Source organism: Triticum dicoccoides, chromosome 1B (genome assembly GCF_002162155.2).
Source record: "Triticum dicoccoides isolate Atlit2015 ecotype Zavitan chromosome 1B, WEW_v2.0, whole genome shotgun sequence".
Lineage (NCBI taxonomy): Eukaryota > Viridiplantae > Streptophyta > Magnoliopsida > Poales > Poaceae > Triticum > Triticum dicoccoides.
This window is the reverse complement of record NC_041381.1, coordinates 346,297,900-346,315,770: the sequence shown is the minus strand read 5'-3', so window position 1 is coordinate 346,315,770 and position 17,871 is coordinate 346,297,900. Positions and strand designations below refer to the sequence as shown.

At 50.9% G+C, this 17,871-nt stretch overlaps 1 protein-coding gene across 1 annotated transcript in view; it reads right to left on the bottom strand.

Moving 5' to 3' along the window:
* LOC119305008 (peroxidase 70-like) overlaps window positions 1-899 on the bottom strand; it is a 1,685-nt gene extending 786 nt beyond the window's left edge. Inside the window, exons 1-2 of the mRNA XM_037581654.1 lie at window positions 699-899; window positions 366-565 (exon numbers count right to left, since the gene is read on the bottom strand). Coding sequence (XP_037437551.1) covers window positions 366-565; window positions 699-899 — 401 coding nt within the window. The remainder of the gene's footprint in view (window positions 1-365; window positions 566-698) is intronic.
* Window positions 900-17,871: the final 16,972 nt, after the last annotated feature.

Sequence of the window (17,871 nt, the reverse complement as noted above, 5' to 3'; positions counted from 1 at the left end):
TTTTAACACCAATACACTACAATTTTACGTTATGTAAGTTTTGTCTTATTTTTGACGTAAAAAGAGACCGTAAGAAAATATATAATCGCCGTAAGAAATATTTTATGTTATGTAAAATCACAAACATGAAAACATAGTGTAAAATATACATAAACTTCAAATTTTCTTGTCTTATCAATAGGAATATAACTATTTGAATTCCAAATGTAATTTAATTATGAAGTGATCATAAGATTACCTCGGATGAAGAATGACTTATTCTGCATCCTAAGTGATGAATAGCATCACTATTGATTCAGGAACTGTGCAAAGACCAACTGGTCTACTTGGCACACGAGCAAATTTAGGCGATCGATCGTGCAGACTCACGGGCGGCGACGGCAAGGATGTCAACGCAGGAGACGACGGGGCCGTTGTTGCTGTACGGCCTTTTGCAACCGGCTTCTACATCCTTCTTTATTTGTTCAATGACCTCGAAGCCACGCAGCGATCCCACTTTCCCGAATGCCCCCCGCTCGTTGCCACCCACGCTAGTCTCATTCAACAGAACGGACGCGTCACAGCCCTGCATGTACGTACGTAGCCAAGCAACATAAATATGCACGGTCGTTGGCCACTAGCTAGGTGTTCAACAAATGAACAAAGCCGAAACAGAACAAGTCCAGCCCGGCTATACCTTGAGTATGTGAAAAACTTGCCTGGACAAAGCAGTCATGAAAATGCATCCGGAGCAGCGACGCGGCCATGCGGCGGTCGTTCTTCACGGCCGTCGCCGCGCTGTTCTGGATTTTTTCAAGAGCCAAAGGGCACGACTTGTCGTAGAACGTCGTTGACAGCTGCGCCAACGCCGCCGCGGCCAGGCACAGGATCAACACGACTGATAGAGATGAAGATGCCATGACAACTACTACCTGTCTGCTGTAGGAGACCAAGTTTTACGGTGGATGCGGATTTAATGGCCTGCATTGCATGCAGATATATATAGCTGCTCGCGGGCTTGGTCATTACTGGGGTTTTAGGGCGGACGGCAAATAATGTGGTGTCGAACTGGCGTTCCATGTGCTAGGCTGCTAGCCGTTCGATCTCCTTCTTTTTTCCCGCCTTTTTTTTTCTGGGTTGTCCTATTGGTGCAACTCGATAGAGTAAAAGTAACCACCTGTTGCAGAATGATTTTGCAAGGAGTTGACTTGTTCATTAGCTAGCAGCCATGTTTTGCCAAATAATACACGGATGTATCATGCATAGAGTGCAATGTTTTGCCAAATAATGCACGGATGTATCATGCATAGAGTGCATTGAAGTCAACGAAATTCTAAGACCACATACTCTTTCTTTTGAATGCTAAAAAGCAATGTGTGCTCTTAGGGTATCTTCAACCTTGACTCGCAAACCGGACACCGCATCCAGCCAGTAGCAATGACGGCCATCTCCGTCCTCTGCTCAGGCAAGAGCCTAGCCCAAATGTTTGGAGCTCAAGGAGGCCATGGCAGGAGTGGTGCGAAGAGGAGAAAGGGAGCAGAGGAAGATGGATGCGGCTATGGCCGGTGCTAGAGTTTAAGTAGCCGGGTGAGGGTAGGGCAAGAGGCGGGGCGGTTAATGGTGGGAGGTAGATAGACAGGTGGGTGGCGCCGGAGTATGTTCCTCAGCAATTGCGCATGTTTAATGGGCGGCAGACGGACGGACGGGAAAGCGGAGCAATCCCGTGCACCGGGAAGCGACGAGGGTGGCGCTATTGGCCTATGCGTCGCTTTAATGCCGGTGCGCCAATGAGAGGCCGTGTCGCTCTGAGCCGGCATGAATTTGTTTTTAGCTTGCGGGAAAAATCATGTCTGGACTGATCAGCGGACCAATACAGGCCCGCGTTAGATAACACAACACGTCCGGATCTCATGGTCTAAACGGTTGCGGTGGTCTAAGGGTCCGCGTTGGAGATGCCCTTACTTCCTATAAGTATTTTCAAGCAAAAAAAAATACTTCCTCCATTCTAAACGGTTGTGGTGGTCTAAGGGTCCGCGTTGGAGGGGCCCGTTCTCGTTCTTGTTATAGTGATCGTCTTGGTTGGGGCTGTGTGCCAGCGGCGATGTCCCTTAGAAGGAATAATGTCTCCCACGATTCTATCCCCGCCCCGGTGGTGCGTCTAGCATCGTCGGAGGGCGTGTGGAGGTCTATATTCGCCGGATCTTGCGGGATTCGGTCGGTGCTGGTCTTCGGTGGGTCTATTTGGATGCGGTCTTTGTTTAGGTGTTTACAGTTTTGATCCTTCTGATCTACGACTTTCTTCATCTGATGGATGCTACTCTGGTGCGCTGGTTATGGGGCCTTAGCACGACGACTTCCCGACTCTCTACAACATCAAGGTCTGCCGGGCTCCGGTGAGGGAGGGGCGATGACGGCGGCGCGCTTCGGCTTGCTCCAGTGCTTGTAGTCGTCGCTAGGTAGTCTACTAACATGGTTGTGATTTTTATTACCTCTGTTATTTTTTGTACTGTCATAATTGAATATGAATATATTGAAAGTTTCTCGAAAAAAACATATAGCTTTGTCCCAATTCCCAAGTCAATTTCTCTATATTAATCCCGCAAAAAAAACTTCTATGTATTATTTGACAAAGTGTCGCATAATGTACCAATCATCATGCACGGATGTACGGTCGTAGGTGGGGAGGCAAGCTCGAAACCTTGGACATTCCTAGGATTCCAGGCACACGGCGACTATTGCGGTGGCCAGGTGGCCATCCATCCTGCTAGCTGTTCGATGATGGTTGCTGGTCTTAATCTTTTCCCTTGGGTGTCTGTATTTACTTCTTTCAAACATCCTCTTACCTTATAGTCTGTTGAAAGACCCTCCCCCACCACAACCGCGTCGCCCCCACGGGCGACCGGCCGCGACCCGCACCTTCCTCCGCAAGCTCCCCATCTAACCTCTCCCTCCCTGCCGCGGGCCTGGCCCGGGCGATGCTGGAGGCTGCGGCCCCTAGCCTTTCCCCACCCGGGGTTCATTCGGCGCGGGGCGGAGCGGCTTCGAGCGGTGCCCCTAGGCGGCGGTTGTGGGTGCTCCTGACGCAGGCGGCGGCGGACTCTGGGCGGCGGCGGCGTCATTGGCGACGGGGTGGTGCGGCGGCGCGGGCTGGCGGCGCCCGCCCGACCCAGATGTTGGCCATTTGGGCCCCACCTGGATCTCGGCAGGCCGGCGGCACGGCGTGGCGTCGGCATGGCGATATCATTGTTTTTTAATTGAACTTATAGCATTGTTGGGATGGATTTGTGCGAGCAATGCTAGACTTAGGGCATTTTCAATGCTGACCCATAAACCTCCCGCAACCGTTCGGACTGCGGAAGCCATCCAACGCCGACCTGTATCGGTCTGCGAAATGGTCCGGACACGATTTTTTCTAAACCGGAGACAGACGTGTGAGTGTGTGTGGGGGGGGGTGCGGGAGTCCGGACACGCGAAACATCGCTCTTCGCCCCCTTGCCCGCCCAAAAGGAATGGCGAGCCCGCTGTCGGTGTCAAAACCGGCGGATCTCGGGTAGGGGGTCCCGAACTGTGAGTCTAAAGTTGATGGTAACAGGAGGCGCCAAAATCACACACTCTCTTCTTCCACTCTCCATCACTCTCGGCCCATCTCCCTCACCCGCGCCTTTGTAGCATCCCACACTTGTTTCCGCGCCAAAATCCCACACTCTCTTCTTCCACTCTCCATCACTCTCCGCCCAATTCCCGCTCTTTGCTCCCATCCTCTCCTTCCCTTCGTCGCCGACGCATGGATCCTTCGGAGAATTGATACGTCGCCAACGTATCTATAATTTTTTACTGTTCCATGTTATTATATTATCTGTTTTGGATGTTTAATGGGCTTTAATATGCTCTTTTATATTATTTCTGGGACTAACCTATTAATCAGAGGCCCAGTGTCAGTTTCTGTTTTTTTGCCTATTTTAGAGTTTTGCAGAAAAGGAATATCAAACGGAGTCCAAACGGAATGAAACCTTCGTGAGAATCTTTCTTGGACCAAAAGCAATCCAGAAGACTTGGAGTTGAAGTCTGAGAGTCTACGAGGAGGCCACGAGGCAGGAGGGCGCGCCCAGGGGTAGGCGTGCCCCCCACCCTCGTAGGCCCCTCGTAGCTCCACCGACGTACTTCTATCGCCTATATATACTCTTATACCCTAGAAACATCAGGGGGAGCCACGAAACCACTTTTCCACCGCCGCAACCTTCTGTACCCGTAAGATCCCATCTTGGGGCCTGAGGGAGTCCTGGACTAGGGGGTGTCCGGATAGCCGAACTATCATCATGGGTCGGACTCCAAGACTATGAAGATACAAGATTGAAGACTTCGTCCCGTGTCCGGATGGGACTTTCCTTGGCGTGGAAGGCAAGCTTGGCGATACGGATATGTAGATCTCCTACCATTGTAACCGACTCTGTGTAACCCTAGCCCTCTCCGTGTCTATATAAAGCGGAGGGTTTTAGTCCGTAGGACACAATAACAACAATCATACCATAGGCTAGCTTCTAGGGTTTTAGCCTCCTTGATCTCGTGGTAGATCCACTCTTGTACTACCCATATCATCAATATCAATCAAGCAGGAGTAGGGTTTTACCTCCATCGAGAGGGCCCGAACCTGGGTAAAAACATCGTGTCCCTTGTCTCCTGTTACCATCCGCCTAGACGTACAGTTCGGGACCCCCTACCCGAGATCCGCCGGTTTTGACACCGACATTGGTGCTTTCATTGAGAGTTCCTCTGTGCCGTCGCATATAGGCCCGATGGCTCCTTCGATCATCAACAACGACGCGGTCCAGGGTGAGACTTTTCTCCCCGGGCAGATCTTCATATTCGGCGGCTTTGCACTGCGGGCCAATTCGCTTGGCCATCTGGAGCAGATTGAAAGCTACGCCCCTGGCCATCAGGTCCGATTCGGAAGTTTGAACTTCACGGCTGACATCCGCGGAGACTTGATCTTTGACGGATTCGAGCCACAGCCGAGCGCGCCGCACTGTCTCGATGGGCATGATTTATCTCTGCTGCCAGACAGTGCCCTGGAGGCCGCACACGAGTCCGCTCCGACCCTTAATTCGGAGCCGACTGCGCAGATCGAGGATGGGTGGCTAGACACCGCCTCGGGGGCTGCTACATCTACGGCGATGGAGCCAAATACCGACCTTGTCCCTTGTGAAGCTCGTGACTCCGAGGTGTCGGACTCCTCGCCGGACTCCGAACCTCTTGCGCCCCTACCAATCGAATCTGATTGGGCGCCGATCATGGAGTTCACCGCTGCGGACATCTTTCAGCACTCACCTTTTGGCGACATCCTGAATTTGCTAAAGTATCTCTTGTTATCAGGAGAGCCCTGGCCGGATCACGGACAAGACGGTTGGGATGCAGGCGGCGAAGAAATTCAAAGCCCACCCACCACCCACTTTGTAGCCACTGTCGACGATGTAATGGACATGCTAGACTACGACTCTGAAGACATCGACGGTATGCACGACGATGCCGGAGACGACCAAGAACCAGCGCCTATGGGGCACTGGAAGACCACCTCGTCATACGACATAAACATGGTGGATATCCCAAAGGATGGGAATGGCGAGGGAATGGCGGAGGAAGACCCCTCCAAGAAATAGCCTAAGCGCCGGCGTCAACGGCGCCGCTCTAAATGCCGCCACAGCAAGAATGAAGATTCTGGCACCGAAGACAATAACACCCCTGACAGTGCCGAAGACAACCCCCTCCAGCAAGATTCAGCACAGGAGGACGGAGAAGCCAGCCCTCATGAGATAGCGGCAGACGAAGAGGTAGAGGATGATAATTACATGCCTCCCTCTGGAGACGAGGCAAGCCTCGACAACGACGAATTCGTCGTGCCTGAGGATCCCGTCGAACAAGAGCGTTTTAAACGCAGGCTTATGGCCACGGCAAACAGCCTCAAGAAAAAGCAGCAACAACTTAGAGCTAATCAAGATCTGCTAGCCGACAGATGGACTGAAGTCCTTGCGGCCGAAGAGCATGAACTCGAACGCCCCTCCAAAAGCTACCCCAAACGCAAGCTGCTCCCCCGATTAGAGGAGGAGGCATATAAACCTGCATCACCAGCACACAATACGGCTGACCGACCACCTCGTGGCCGCGACAGAGAGGCCTCTAGGCCCTCCACTAGAACCGTACCCCGGCATCGCTCAAAAGCACAAAGCCACGGGGGAATGCGTCAGACTTGCGAGACATATTGGAGGATAAGGCAAGACAATCAAGATCGATCTACGGATCGCGTGGGCGCCCCACGATGCGCGACGACGACCATCGCGCCGGATACAGCAACTCCGGCCGGGCCGAACACAGTAGACAAAGCTCGCTTGAGCTACGTCGTGATATAGCCCAATATAGAGGCGCCGCACACCCACTATGCTTCATAGATGAAGTAATGGATCATCAAATCCCCGAAGGGTTCAAACCCGTGAACATTGAATCCTACGATGGCACAACAGACCCCGCGGTTTGGATCGAAGACTATCTCCTTCATATCCACATGGCCCGCGGTGACGATCTTCACGCCATCAAATATCTCCCACTCAAGCTTAAAGGACCAGCTCGGCATTGGCTTAACAGCTTGCCAGCAGAATCAATTGGGTGTTGGGAGGACCTGGAAGCCGCATTCCTTGACAACTTCCAGGGCACATATGTGCGACCACCAGACGCCGATGACCTAAGCCACATAATTCAGCAGCCAGACGAATCGGCCAGACAATTCTGGACACGGTTCTTAACAAAGAAAAATCAAATCGTCGACTGTCCGAATGCGGAGGCCCTCGCAGCCTTCAAACATAACATCCGCGACGAGTGGCTTGCCCGGCACCTAGGATAGGAAAAGCCGAAATCCATGGCAGCCCTCACATCACTCATGACCCGCTTCTGCGCAGGAGAGGACAGCTGGCTAGCCCGCAATAACAACCTCAACAAAAATTCTGGCAGTCCGGATACCAAGGACCGCAATGGCAGGTCGCGTCGCAACAAGAACAAGCGCCGCGTTAACGGCGATAACACTGAGGATACGGCAGTCAACACCGGATTCAGAGGCTCCAAACCCGGTCAGTGGAAAAAGCCATTCAAAAGAACTACTCCGGGTCCGTCCAATTTGGACCGAATACTCGACCGCTCTTGCCAGATACACGGCACCCCCGAAAGCCAGCTAATCACACCAATAGGGATTGTTGGGTATTCAAACAGGCAGGCAAGTTAATTGCCGAAAACAATGACAAGGGGCTGGATAGCGATGACGAGGAAGAGACCCGGTCGCCGAACAATAGAGAACAGAAGGGTTTCCCCCCACAAGTGCGGACGGTGAACATGATATATGCAACCTACATACCCAAAAGGGAGCGGAAGCGTGCACTCAGGGACGTATACGCGATGGAGCCAGTCGCCCCAAAGTTCAACCCATGGTCCTCTTGCCCGATCACTTTTGATCAAAGGGACCACCCCACCAGCATCCGCCATGGCGGGTTCGCCGCATTGGTCCTAGACCCAATCGTCGATGGGTTTCACCTCACTAGAGTTCTGATGGACGGCGGCAGCAGTGTGAACCTGCTTTATCAGGATACAGTGCGCAAGATGGGCATAGACCCCTCAAGGATTAAACCCACAAAGACGACCTTTAAAGGCGTCATACCAGGTGTAGAGGCCAATTGTACAGGCTCAGTCACACTTGAAGTGGTCTTCGGATCCCCGGATAACTTCCGAAGCGAGGAGTTAATCTTCGACATAGTTCCGTTTCGCAGCGGCTATCATGCTCTGCTCGGATGGACCGCGTTTGCAAAGTTCAACGCAGTGCCGCACTACGCCTACCTCAAGATGCCAGGCCCTCGAGGAGTCATCACGGTCAACGGAAACACTGAACGCTCTCTCCGAACGGAGGAACATACAGCGGCTCTCGCGGCAGAAGTACAGTGCAGCCTCTTAAGGCAATTCTCGAGTCCGACCGTTAAGCGACCGGACATGGCTAAACGCGCCCGGAGTAACCTACAACAAGACCACCTGGCACGTTCCGAGCACGCGTAGCAATGCGGCCCCAACCCCAGCCCTTGCAAAATTGCAAGACTGGTCCTTCGCGTACATCATTACGCTCTGGAGATACCATGGGCATAGGGGGAGGGGCACGACCACGACAGACCCAGAATGCAGCTTAACCACACCAGGGGCTCCCAAGTGTGTCATTTTTTTCCTTTTTCTTTTTTCTTACACACAGGACTCCGTTCACCAGAGGCCCTGTCCGGCAATAGACCTGCCGAACTCACGATGCAACAACCAGGGAAGGAGAAAGGCTACGACGAGTGTCCAGGTGGTCTCCATTACGAGCATTAAATCTATTTTATACACCATTCGACAGCCTACCCCTGGAGGGGGACATGCTTAATAGTCCCATCCCTTGCTTACCGCACTGTTTGTATCATTCTGCATTCATGGCAGTATTTTTTGAATAAACAATGCATCGTTTTTTTGCTTATAATTGCATTCCTTTCTTATACATATGTTCATTTATGACATGTTGCATCCGTACACTTTGGTACGGCTAAATACACCAGGGGCTTAAGTTCCCCACATTATGGTGTGATAAGTCCGAACACTTTCACAAGTGCGGCACCCTGAACTTATAGCATTATATGCATCGGCTCCGAATCATGTCTTGGGTCAATAGTTGGGTTTGCCCGGCTCCCATGTTTTGGTACCTTACGTTCCGTCGTATCGGCTAAGGTAGCACTGGGAGAACCACTGCGATTGCGCCCCAGTTGAGCTGGGCGAGCGCCTCAGTGGAGAAAGCTAAAACTGACCGTCATGATGAGGCGAGAGCCGGTCGCTGTTGAGAGGTTTTTTTGAGTCCCTAAAGACTTATGCCGCTTAGAGCGAGGAACCGGCTTTGTCCGGTCCAGGCATGGATAGCACCCCGAATTCGGCCTTCCGAACACTAGGGGCTTCGCCGAAATTTAAAATTATAGAATTCTATGGCTAAGTGAGAGTGTTCAAGCATTATAAGTCCGGTTGCCTTGTTCGTTGTGTTGAGAGCCTCCCTAGATGGACCCAAAAATGGGAACAAGAGTGCTCAAGTTTATCCCGAACACCCCAGCACTCGCGGCATGGGGCTGAAGCCGACGACTTGCCATCTCTCAGATTTGATAAACGGCCGCACAGAAGGTAATATTTTAAATTAACAAGCATTGCTTAGCGCATACGAACAAAGTTTTCGGCGCACATGATAACAAAATGCGAGTCTACTCAAATATTACATCTTTGGAGCACTCACCCGCAATAATGCGGGCACCCTTCAGGACACCCTTGTAATACATCTCGGGTGTGCGATACTCCTTGCCCTGCGGTGGAGCGTCCGTCACAAGCTTCTCAGCATCCATCTTGCCCCAGTGCACCTTAGCACGGGCAAGGGCCCGACGGGCACCTTCAATGCAGGCCGAGTGCTTGATGACTTCAACCCATGGACAAGCATCCACCAGCCGCCGCACCAGGCCGAAGTAGCTCCCAGGCATGGCCTCCTTGGGCCACAGCCAAACTATGAGGCCCTTCATGGCCTAATCGGCCACCTTGTGGAGCTCGACCAGCTGCTTCAGCTGGTTGCTAAGGGGCACCGGATGTCCGGCCTCAGCATACTGAGACCAGAAGACCTTCTCCGTCGAACTCCCCTCCTTGGCCCTATAGAAAGCGGCAGCATCGGACACGCTGCAGGGAAGATCTGTGAACGTTCCCGGAGAGCTCCGAATTCGGGTAAGTAACAGGTAATTCACTTTAACATGCTTGCTTTGCATGAAGAATGCCTTACCCGCCGCTATTTTCTTCAAATCCTCGATTTCCTGGAGGGCCTTGTGGGCATCGGCCTTAGCAGCTTTGGCACTCTCAAGAGCCGACACAAGCTCGGACTCTCGAGTCTTCGAGTCATGCTCCAAACTCTCGTGCTTTTCCACGAGAGACTGGAGCTCTTGTTGTACCTCCGCCACCCGCGCCTCCTGCTTCTCTCACTCGGCTTGTTCCGCGGCCGCATTGCGTTCGGCCGCGGACACCGCCTCCTTCAGGGTTGCCACCTCGTTCGTAGCCCCTGGAGTACCCACGTTATCCTTGTTATTTCTCTTGCAACCAAATCCTTTTCTGTAAGGTACAACTTTAATATGGTGTTACTCACCTTCCTTGTCCTCGAGCTACTTCTTGGCACGGCCGAGCTCACTCTCAGACCGCTCAAGGCTCTGCTTCAAAGCATTGACCTCCGCAGTCAGTGCGGCAGAGGTCAGCAGCGCAGCCTGCAATCCCATATTGACATATTTTTCAAGACTCCTGCGTATATCTTTTTAGATCCTCAGTCCGGCTTTTCTTTCCGAACACCGAACCGAGCATCAGGGGCTACTGTCTATGCGGTATTATATTACATATCTTAAAATTCTTAACTCAAAGCCTGTTAGAAGGCTGCTGCAGGCCTTGGTCAGCCCGCTCTTGGCGAGCTGAACCTTCTGAATCACCGCACTCATGACAGTGCGGTGTTCTTCTTTGATGGAAGCGCCATTGAGCGCCTCCAGCAAGTTATCCGGCGCCTCCGATTGGACGGAGGCCGCCGATGTCACAATCTTGCCCTTCTTACGAAGGGGCCGCCCGCCGGACTCTGGAACCACTGCAGGTTCCGGTGCGGAGTCCGGTGCAAAGTCCAGGAGGTTGCCCTGCGGCACCTCCGGGGCCTCCTCCTCCTGGTGGGTCCCTTCCCGGGATCGCACCTCGGCGTCGTCAGCGTCACGGGGTGGAGGCGGTCGGAAGGGAATCCATATCTGATGTGCCCAAGGACCCACTCGACGAAGCGGGAAGATCGTCCTTGGACGGACTACATGGTTGTATGCGGCATTAGAAAGACACCATGTGATAAAAAGAAAAATTATAAATCATCTAGGAGTCCGGATACTTACGATCTCGCCCGGGGCTTGGCCCTTGAGGGCCACTCCTCGTCGCCGTCGCCGACGTTGGCGGAACAATCCGGGGGAAGGGTCCTTCCCTTCTTGGACCCTTCGGCCTCCCTCGTTGGGGAGGCCTTCCTCTTCTTCTCTCCCCCCGATGGGGGAGAGGCCTCTTTCTCCTCCTCCTCCTTGTCCTCGTGGGAGGAGTCCGCCTCGGAGTCATCGGACGATGAGTCCGATACCACCTGACGCTGGGAACTCCTTCGGGTTCTCGTGGCCTTCTTCTTGGCCTTCTTCTCCGGCACTACGTAAAGTGTCGGGACCAGCAGCCCTGTCAAACGGGCATCCGCTGGGTCCTCTGGAAGGGGAGCCGGACAGTCAACCTGTCCGGATGTCGCCTGCCAGGCCTGTTAAAGGTATTGGGAGTTTAGATCCCGCATAAAGTCAAAACATGAAAAGCAAGTATCCCATAGAGGATAACATGGCTTACCTCGCCAGCCGGACGCTGCATGCTGAATCTGTGATCTTCGGTAGTGGATGCGGGAGCTTCGGCGCCCTTGAACAGCACCCTCCAGGCAGCTTCGTACGTAGTGTCGAAGAGCCCGCTCAAGGTCCGGTGATGTGCCGGATCAAACTCCCACAAATTGAAGTCCCGTTGCTGGCAGGGGAGAATCCGGCGGACGAGCATGACCTGGATCACGTTGACAAGCTTGAGCTTCTTGTTCACCAGGGTCTGGAGACAGGACTGGAGTCTGGTCATCTCTTCCGAACTACCCCATAGTAGGCCCTTCTCTTTCCAGGAGGTGAGATGCATGGGGATGCCAGATCTGAATTCGGGGGCCGCTGCCCATTTAGGGTCATGCGGCTCAGTGATGTAGAACCACCCCGATTGCCACCCTTTGATGGATTCCACGAAGCCACCCTCGAGCCAAGTGACGTTGGGCATTTTGCCCACCATGGCGCCTCCGCACTCCGCTTGGCTGCCCTTCACAACCTTCGGCTTGACATTGAAGGTCTTTAGCCACAAGCCGAAGTGGGGCTGGATGCAGAGGAAGGCCTCACACATGATGATAAACACCGAGATATTGAGGATGAAATTTGGGGCCAGATCGTGGAAATCCAGGCCGTAGTAGAACATGAGCCCCCGGACAAAGGGGTGGACTGGGAAGCCCAGTCCACGAAGGAAATGGGGAAGGAATACCACCCTCTCATGGGGCCTGGGGGTGGGGATGAGCTGCCCCTCGTCGGGGAGCCGGTGCGCGATGTCGCTGGACAGATATCCGGCGCTGCGCAGCTTCTTAATGTGCCCCTCTGTAACGGAGGAGGCCATCCACTTGCCTCCCGCTCCGAACATGGCTGGAGAAGGTCGAGGTGAGATGTGCAGACTTGGGCGCTGGAGCTCGAGTGCGCGGAGATGGATAAGCAAAGGAGGAAAAAGGCGTAGGTAAAAAAAGGTGGATCCTTATCCCCTTATATATGGGCGGATGAAACTATGCGTCCCTACTGGCCTGGTAAAACTCGCTTATCTCCCAAGCACCGCAATCAATGGCGCGGTTGGGTTACCCACGTCCGTATTGATGGGAATCCCGGAATAAGGGGAACACGATCTCTGCTTCGACAAGACGTGCCAAGGAAACCGCTTCGCTAAACGCGCTGAGGTGGTATAATAAAAACAATTCGAGTAAAGGCTTGGTTGTGGTGTGACGTCACGCCACAAAATACGTCAGCAGATTGAACTTGTGTAAATATTATTCTCTCTACGGTGGTATGTGGAATTTATTTTACAGAGCCGGACACTATCCTGGTGTTCACAGTCTTCTATGAATTATTCGGAGGAGGAACCCGCCTTGCAATGCCGAAGACAGTATGCGCACCGGACTCGTCCTCATTGAAGCCTGGTTCAGGGGCTACTGAGGGAGTCCTGGACTAGGGGGTGTCCGGATAGCCGAACTATCATCATCGGCCGGACTCCAAGACTATGAAGATACAAGATTGAAGACTTTGTCCCGTGTCCGGATGGGACTTTCCTTGGCGTGGAAGGCAAGCTTGGCGATACGGATATGTAGATCTCCTACCATTGTAACCGACTCTGTGTAACCCTAGCCCTCTCAGGTGTCTATATAAACCGGAGGGTTTTAGTCCGTAGCACACAATAACAACAATCATACCATAGGCTAGCTTCTAGGGTTTTAGCCTCCTTGATCTCGTGGTAGATCCACTCTTTTACTACCCATATCATCAATATCAATCAAGCAGGAGTAGGGTTTTACCTCCATCGAGAGGGCCCGAACCTGGGTAAAAACATCGTGTCCCTTGTCTCCTGTTACCATCCGCCTAGACGCACAGTTCGGGACCCCCTACCCGAGATTCGCTGGTTTTGACACCGACAGGGCCTTTTCCGGCGATCTGCCGGAGGGGGAATCGATCACGGAGGGCTTCTACATAAACACCATTGCCTCTCCGATGAAGCATGAGTAGTTTACCACAGACCTTCGGGTCCATAGTTATTAGCTAGATGGCTCTTTCTCTCTCTTTGATTCCCAATACAAAGTTCTCCTCGATGTTTTTGGAGATCTATTCAATGTAATATTCCTTTGCGGTGTGTTTGCCAAGATCCGATGAATTGTGGATTTATGAACAAGATTTTCTATGAATATTATTTGGTTCTTCTCTGAATTCTTATATGCATGATTGGATATCTTTGCAAGTCTCTTCGAATTATCGGTTTAGTTTGGCCTACTAGATTGATCTTTCTTGCAATGGGAGAAGTGCTTAGCTTTGGGTTCAATCTTGCGGTGTCGTTTCCCAGTGACAGTAGGGGCAGCAAGGCACGTATTGTATTCTTGCCATCGAGGATAAAAAGATGGGGTTTATATCATATTGCTTGAGTTTATCCCTCTACATCATGTCATCTTGCTTAATGCGTTACTCCGTTCTTATGAACTTAATACTCTAGATGCATGCTGGATAGCGGTCAATGTGTGGAGTAATAGTAGTAGATGCAGAATCGTTTCGGTCTACTTGACACTGACGTGATGCCTATGTTCATGATCATTGCCTTAGATGTCTTCATAATTATGCGCTTTTTTATCAATTGCTCGGCAGTAATTTGTTCGCCCACCTTAATACATGCTATCTTGAGAGAATTCACTAGTGAAACCTATGGCCCCCGGGTCTCTTTTCTATTATATTACATCTCTTTTATTTACATTGCATCTTGTTTATTATTTTGCAATCTTTACTTTCCAATCTATAAAACAAAAATACCAAAAAAAATTACTTTCTTATCTCTATCAGATCTCACTTTTGCGAGTGACCGTGAAGGGATTGACAACCCCTTTATCGCATTGGTTGCAAGGTTCTTGATTGTTTGTGCAGGTACTAGGTGACTTATGTGTCGTCTCCTACTGGATTGATACCTTGGTTCTCAAAACTGAGGGAAATACTTACGCTACTTTTCTGCATCACCCTTTCCTCTTCAAGGGAAAACCAACGCATGCTCAAGAGGTAGCAAGAATCTTTCGGAGATGGAGCCGGTGGAGGTGCCGTAGGATCCGAGCATCACTGTCGCCGAGAAGATCAGCTCGGAGACGAGGCAAAATTACCATGTCAAAGCAAAGGCTGCAAAGGAGGAGAAGCTTAAGAAGTGTCTGGCCGCTGGTGGGCCTGGTGGTGGCAATGTGCATTGTGGGTGTGGTGGATGGGACAGCCGGCAAGGCCATGGTGGGCACTGCCATACGGGCATGCCACAGTAAATATGGCGCCGTGGACAGAGCCTTACAAGCCTCTGTACTACTACTACACCAAGCAGCTTGCAAACCCCACTGGTACGGTTCCCTACATTGTCGATGTCAACACGGCACCCCTCTTCTCCAAGTATTCTTCATCTTCGCTTGTCCGGGCGAGGACGACGGGCAAGGAGAGGATGGGTGCCCGCGCGCTGTTTGCTGCAATGCCGAGAGTAGGGGAGCTGGGGTACGATGAGGACAGGGAGATGCTCGATATCATCCACGATGGAGGCGAGGGAGGAGGAGGCGGCTATGAGGATGGGCAGGTGGAAGACTCGGGTCCCACCCAGTCCGACAACTACCAGGAGTAGCAGTCCTACACCTAGACGGCCACGCAGTATTCCTACATCCAGGCCGCCGATGGCACACAACAACAACAACAACATTGGGCTGCTAGAGAGCAACATCCAGAGGGGAGGGAGGAGGGAAGGAGGAGGAGTACGGCGACGACGATGATCCGGATGATACAGCTGGTGACCCGAAGAAGAAGGATAGAGGAGAAAGCTTCAACATGCGGGAGGACAAGCTGCTGTGTGATGCATGGTCGGCCACTAGCCTCGATCGTCCCATGGCATGGAGCGAAAGGGCACAACGTTTTGGAGGAACATTCACATATGGTTCCATGAGCACAAGCATTTCGCGCCCTACTCTGATGCGTTGATCCGTGATACGTCTTCAACGTATCTATATTTTTTGATTCTTCTATGTTGTTATATTATCATTCTTGGATGTTTTACAATCATTTTACAGCAACTTTATATCATTTTTTGGGACTAACCTATTGACACAGTGTCCAGTGCCAGTTGTTGTTTTTTTCTTGTTTTTTACTTCACAGAAAATCAATACCAAACAGAATCCAAATGCAGCGAAACTTTTTGGAGAATTTTTTTGGACCAGAGACACCTACTGGGCCAAAGAAATACTAGAGGGGTGCCCCGAGGGGGGCACAACCCACTTGGGCGCGCATGGGGGCCCAGGCATGCCCTGGTGGGTTGTGCCCACCTCGGTGGCCTCCCGCACCGCCTCTTCGCCCTATAAATACCCAAATATTCCAAAAACCCTAGGGGAGTCGATGAAACACAATTCCAGCCGCCGCAAGTTACAGAACCAGGAGATCCAATCTAGACACCATCATGGAGGGGTTCATCATCCTCATTGGTACCTCTTCGATGATGCGTGAGTAGTTCATTGTAGACCTACGGGTCCGTAGGCAGTAGCTAGATGGCTTCCTCTCTCTCTTTTGATTCTCAATACAATGGTCTCTTGGAGATCTGTTTGATGTAACTCTTTTTTATGGTGTGTTTGTTGGGATCCGATGAACTTTGAGTTTATGATCAGATCTATTTTATCCATGAAAGTTATTTGAGTTTCGATCTATTATATGCATGATTATTTATAGCCTCGTATTTCTTCTTCGAATCTTTGGTTTAGTTAGACCATCTAGATTGATTTTTCTTGCCATGGGAAGAGATGCTTTATGATGGGTTTGATTGCGCGGTGTTCTTTCCCAGTGACAGAAGGGGCAGCAAGACACGTATTGATCGTTGCTATTAAGGATAACAAGATGTGGTCTATTCCTACATGAATAGATCTTGACTACATCATGTCATTGTTCTTATTGCATTACTTCGTTTTTCCATGAACTAAATACACTAGATGCATGTTGGATAACGGTCAATGTGTGGAGTAATAGTAGTAGATGCAGGCAAGAGTAGGTCTAGTAATCTTGGACATGATGCCTATATATTGATCATTGCCTGGATATCGTCATAATTATTTGAGATTTTATCAATTTCCCAACAGTAATTTGTTTACCCACCGTGTGCTATTTCTTGAGAGAAGCCACTAGTGAAATCTACGGCCCCTGGTCTATTCTTTATCATATTTGCTTTGAGATCTACTTTTATTCTCTTTTATTTTCAGATCTATTATCCCCCAAACTCAAAAATACCTTGCATCACTTCTTTTATTACTTCTTTTATTTTGTTTTATTGCGAGATCTATTTATCCAAAATCATACAAACCAATCTATCTTTTGCCTGAGGAGGGACTGGCAACTACTCTTACGCGTCGGGTTGCAAGCATTTGTTCTTTGTGTGCAAGTACTATTTACATAGTGTTTCTTGGTTCTCCTACTGGATTGATATCTTTGTTTCATAACTGAGGGAAATACCTACCGTAGCTGTGCTGCATCAGCCCTTCCTCTTTGGGGAAATACCGATGTAGTTCAAGCCGCATCAATCCACAACCGTGAGTGGAAGTCCCTCAACCATCAATAGTACACCATCCAAGAGGTCGTCTCCAAGTATTGCGGCCACTTGAAGCATCTCATCGCATGGTGACCATGCGGTGCACAAATCACCAAGCAAGTAAGTTGATCACTAGCCGGATATGCTTTAGTTTTGTTGATCACTAGCCAGATATGCTTTAGTTTTGTTGATCACTATTCGGGCATGCTTTAGTTTTGTTGATCACGAGCCGGATATGTTTTAGTTTTTTTATCACTAGCCCGATATAATTTAGTTTTCTTGATCACTAGTCAGACATGTACTATTTTGTTGCTCACTAGATGGATATGCATTGTTTCACCTTGTAGCCTACTTGTGCTTGTGTGGTATACAAGAAGTTGAAGAAGAAGTCATGCACTGTCATGCATTGTGGTTAAATTTGAATGGGCAGCCGAAGTGGAACCTTTTCATTGCCAAGACCTCCGCCCAAGCCAACGAGGAAGAAACTGGTGACCCTACGGACCCAACCCAAGAACCGCCGAAGAAGGTTAGAAGAAATCTGTGGGGCAAGAAGTGGGAGGAGGAGAGGGCAGAGCGAGAAGGTGCGGCGGCCAAGATGACGAAGAGGTTCGTGGAGATCTTGGTAAAGAAGGAAGAGGCGTGTGTGAGGGTCTCAAACATCAAGGAGGAGAGGAAGGCGGAGAGGTTCAAGCAGTTGATGGAGGCGATAGAGAAGAAGATCAAGCTCGAAGAGAGGAGGACCATGATCGAAGAGAGGAAGGCGGCGCTCAAGGAGAAGAAGGTCGCACTCGAGGAAAAGAGGGTGGAGATCACCGCCAATGCGGAGGACGCTAAGATGTTGACCTTGAATAACGACTCTTTAGATATTGATGCTAGAATTATCGTGCAATCCGT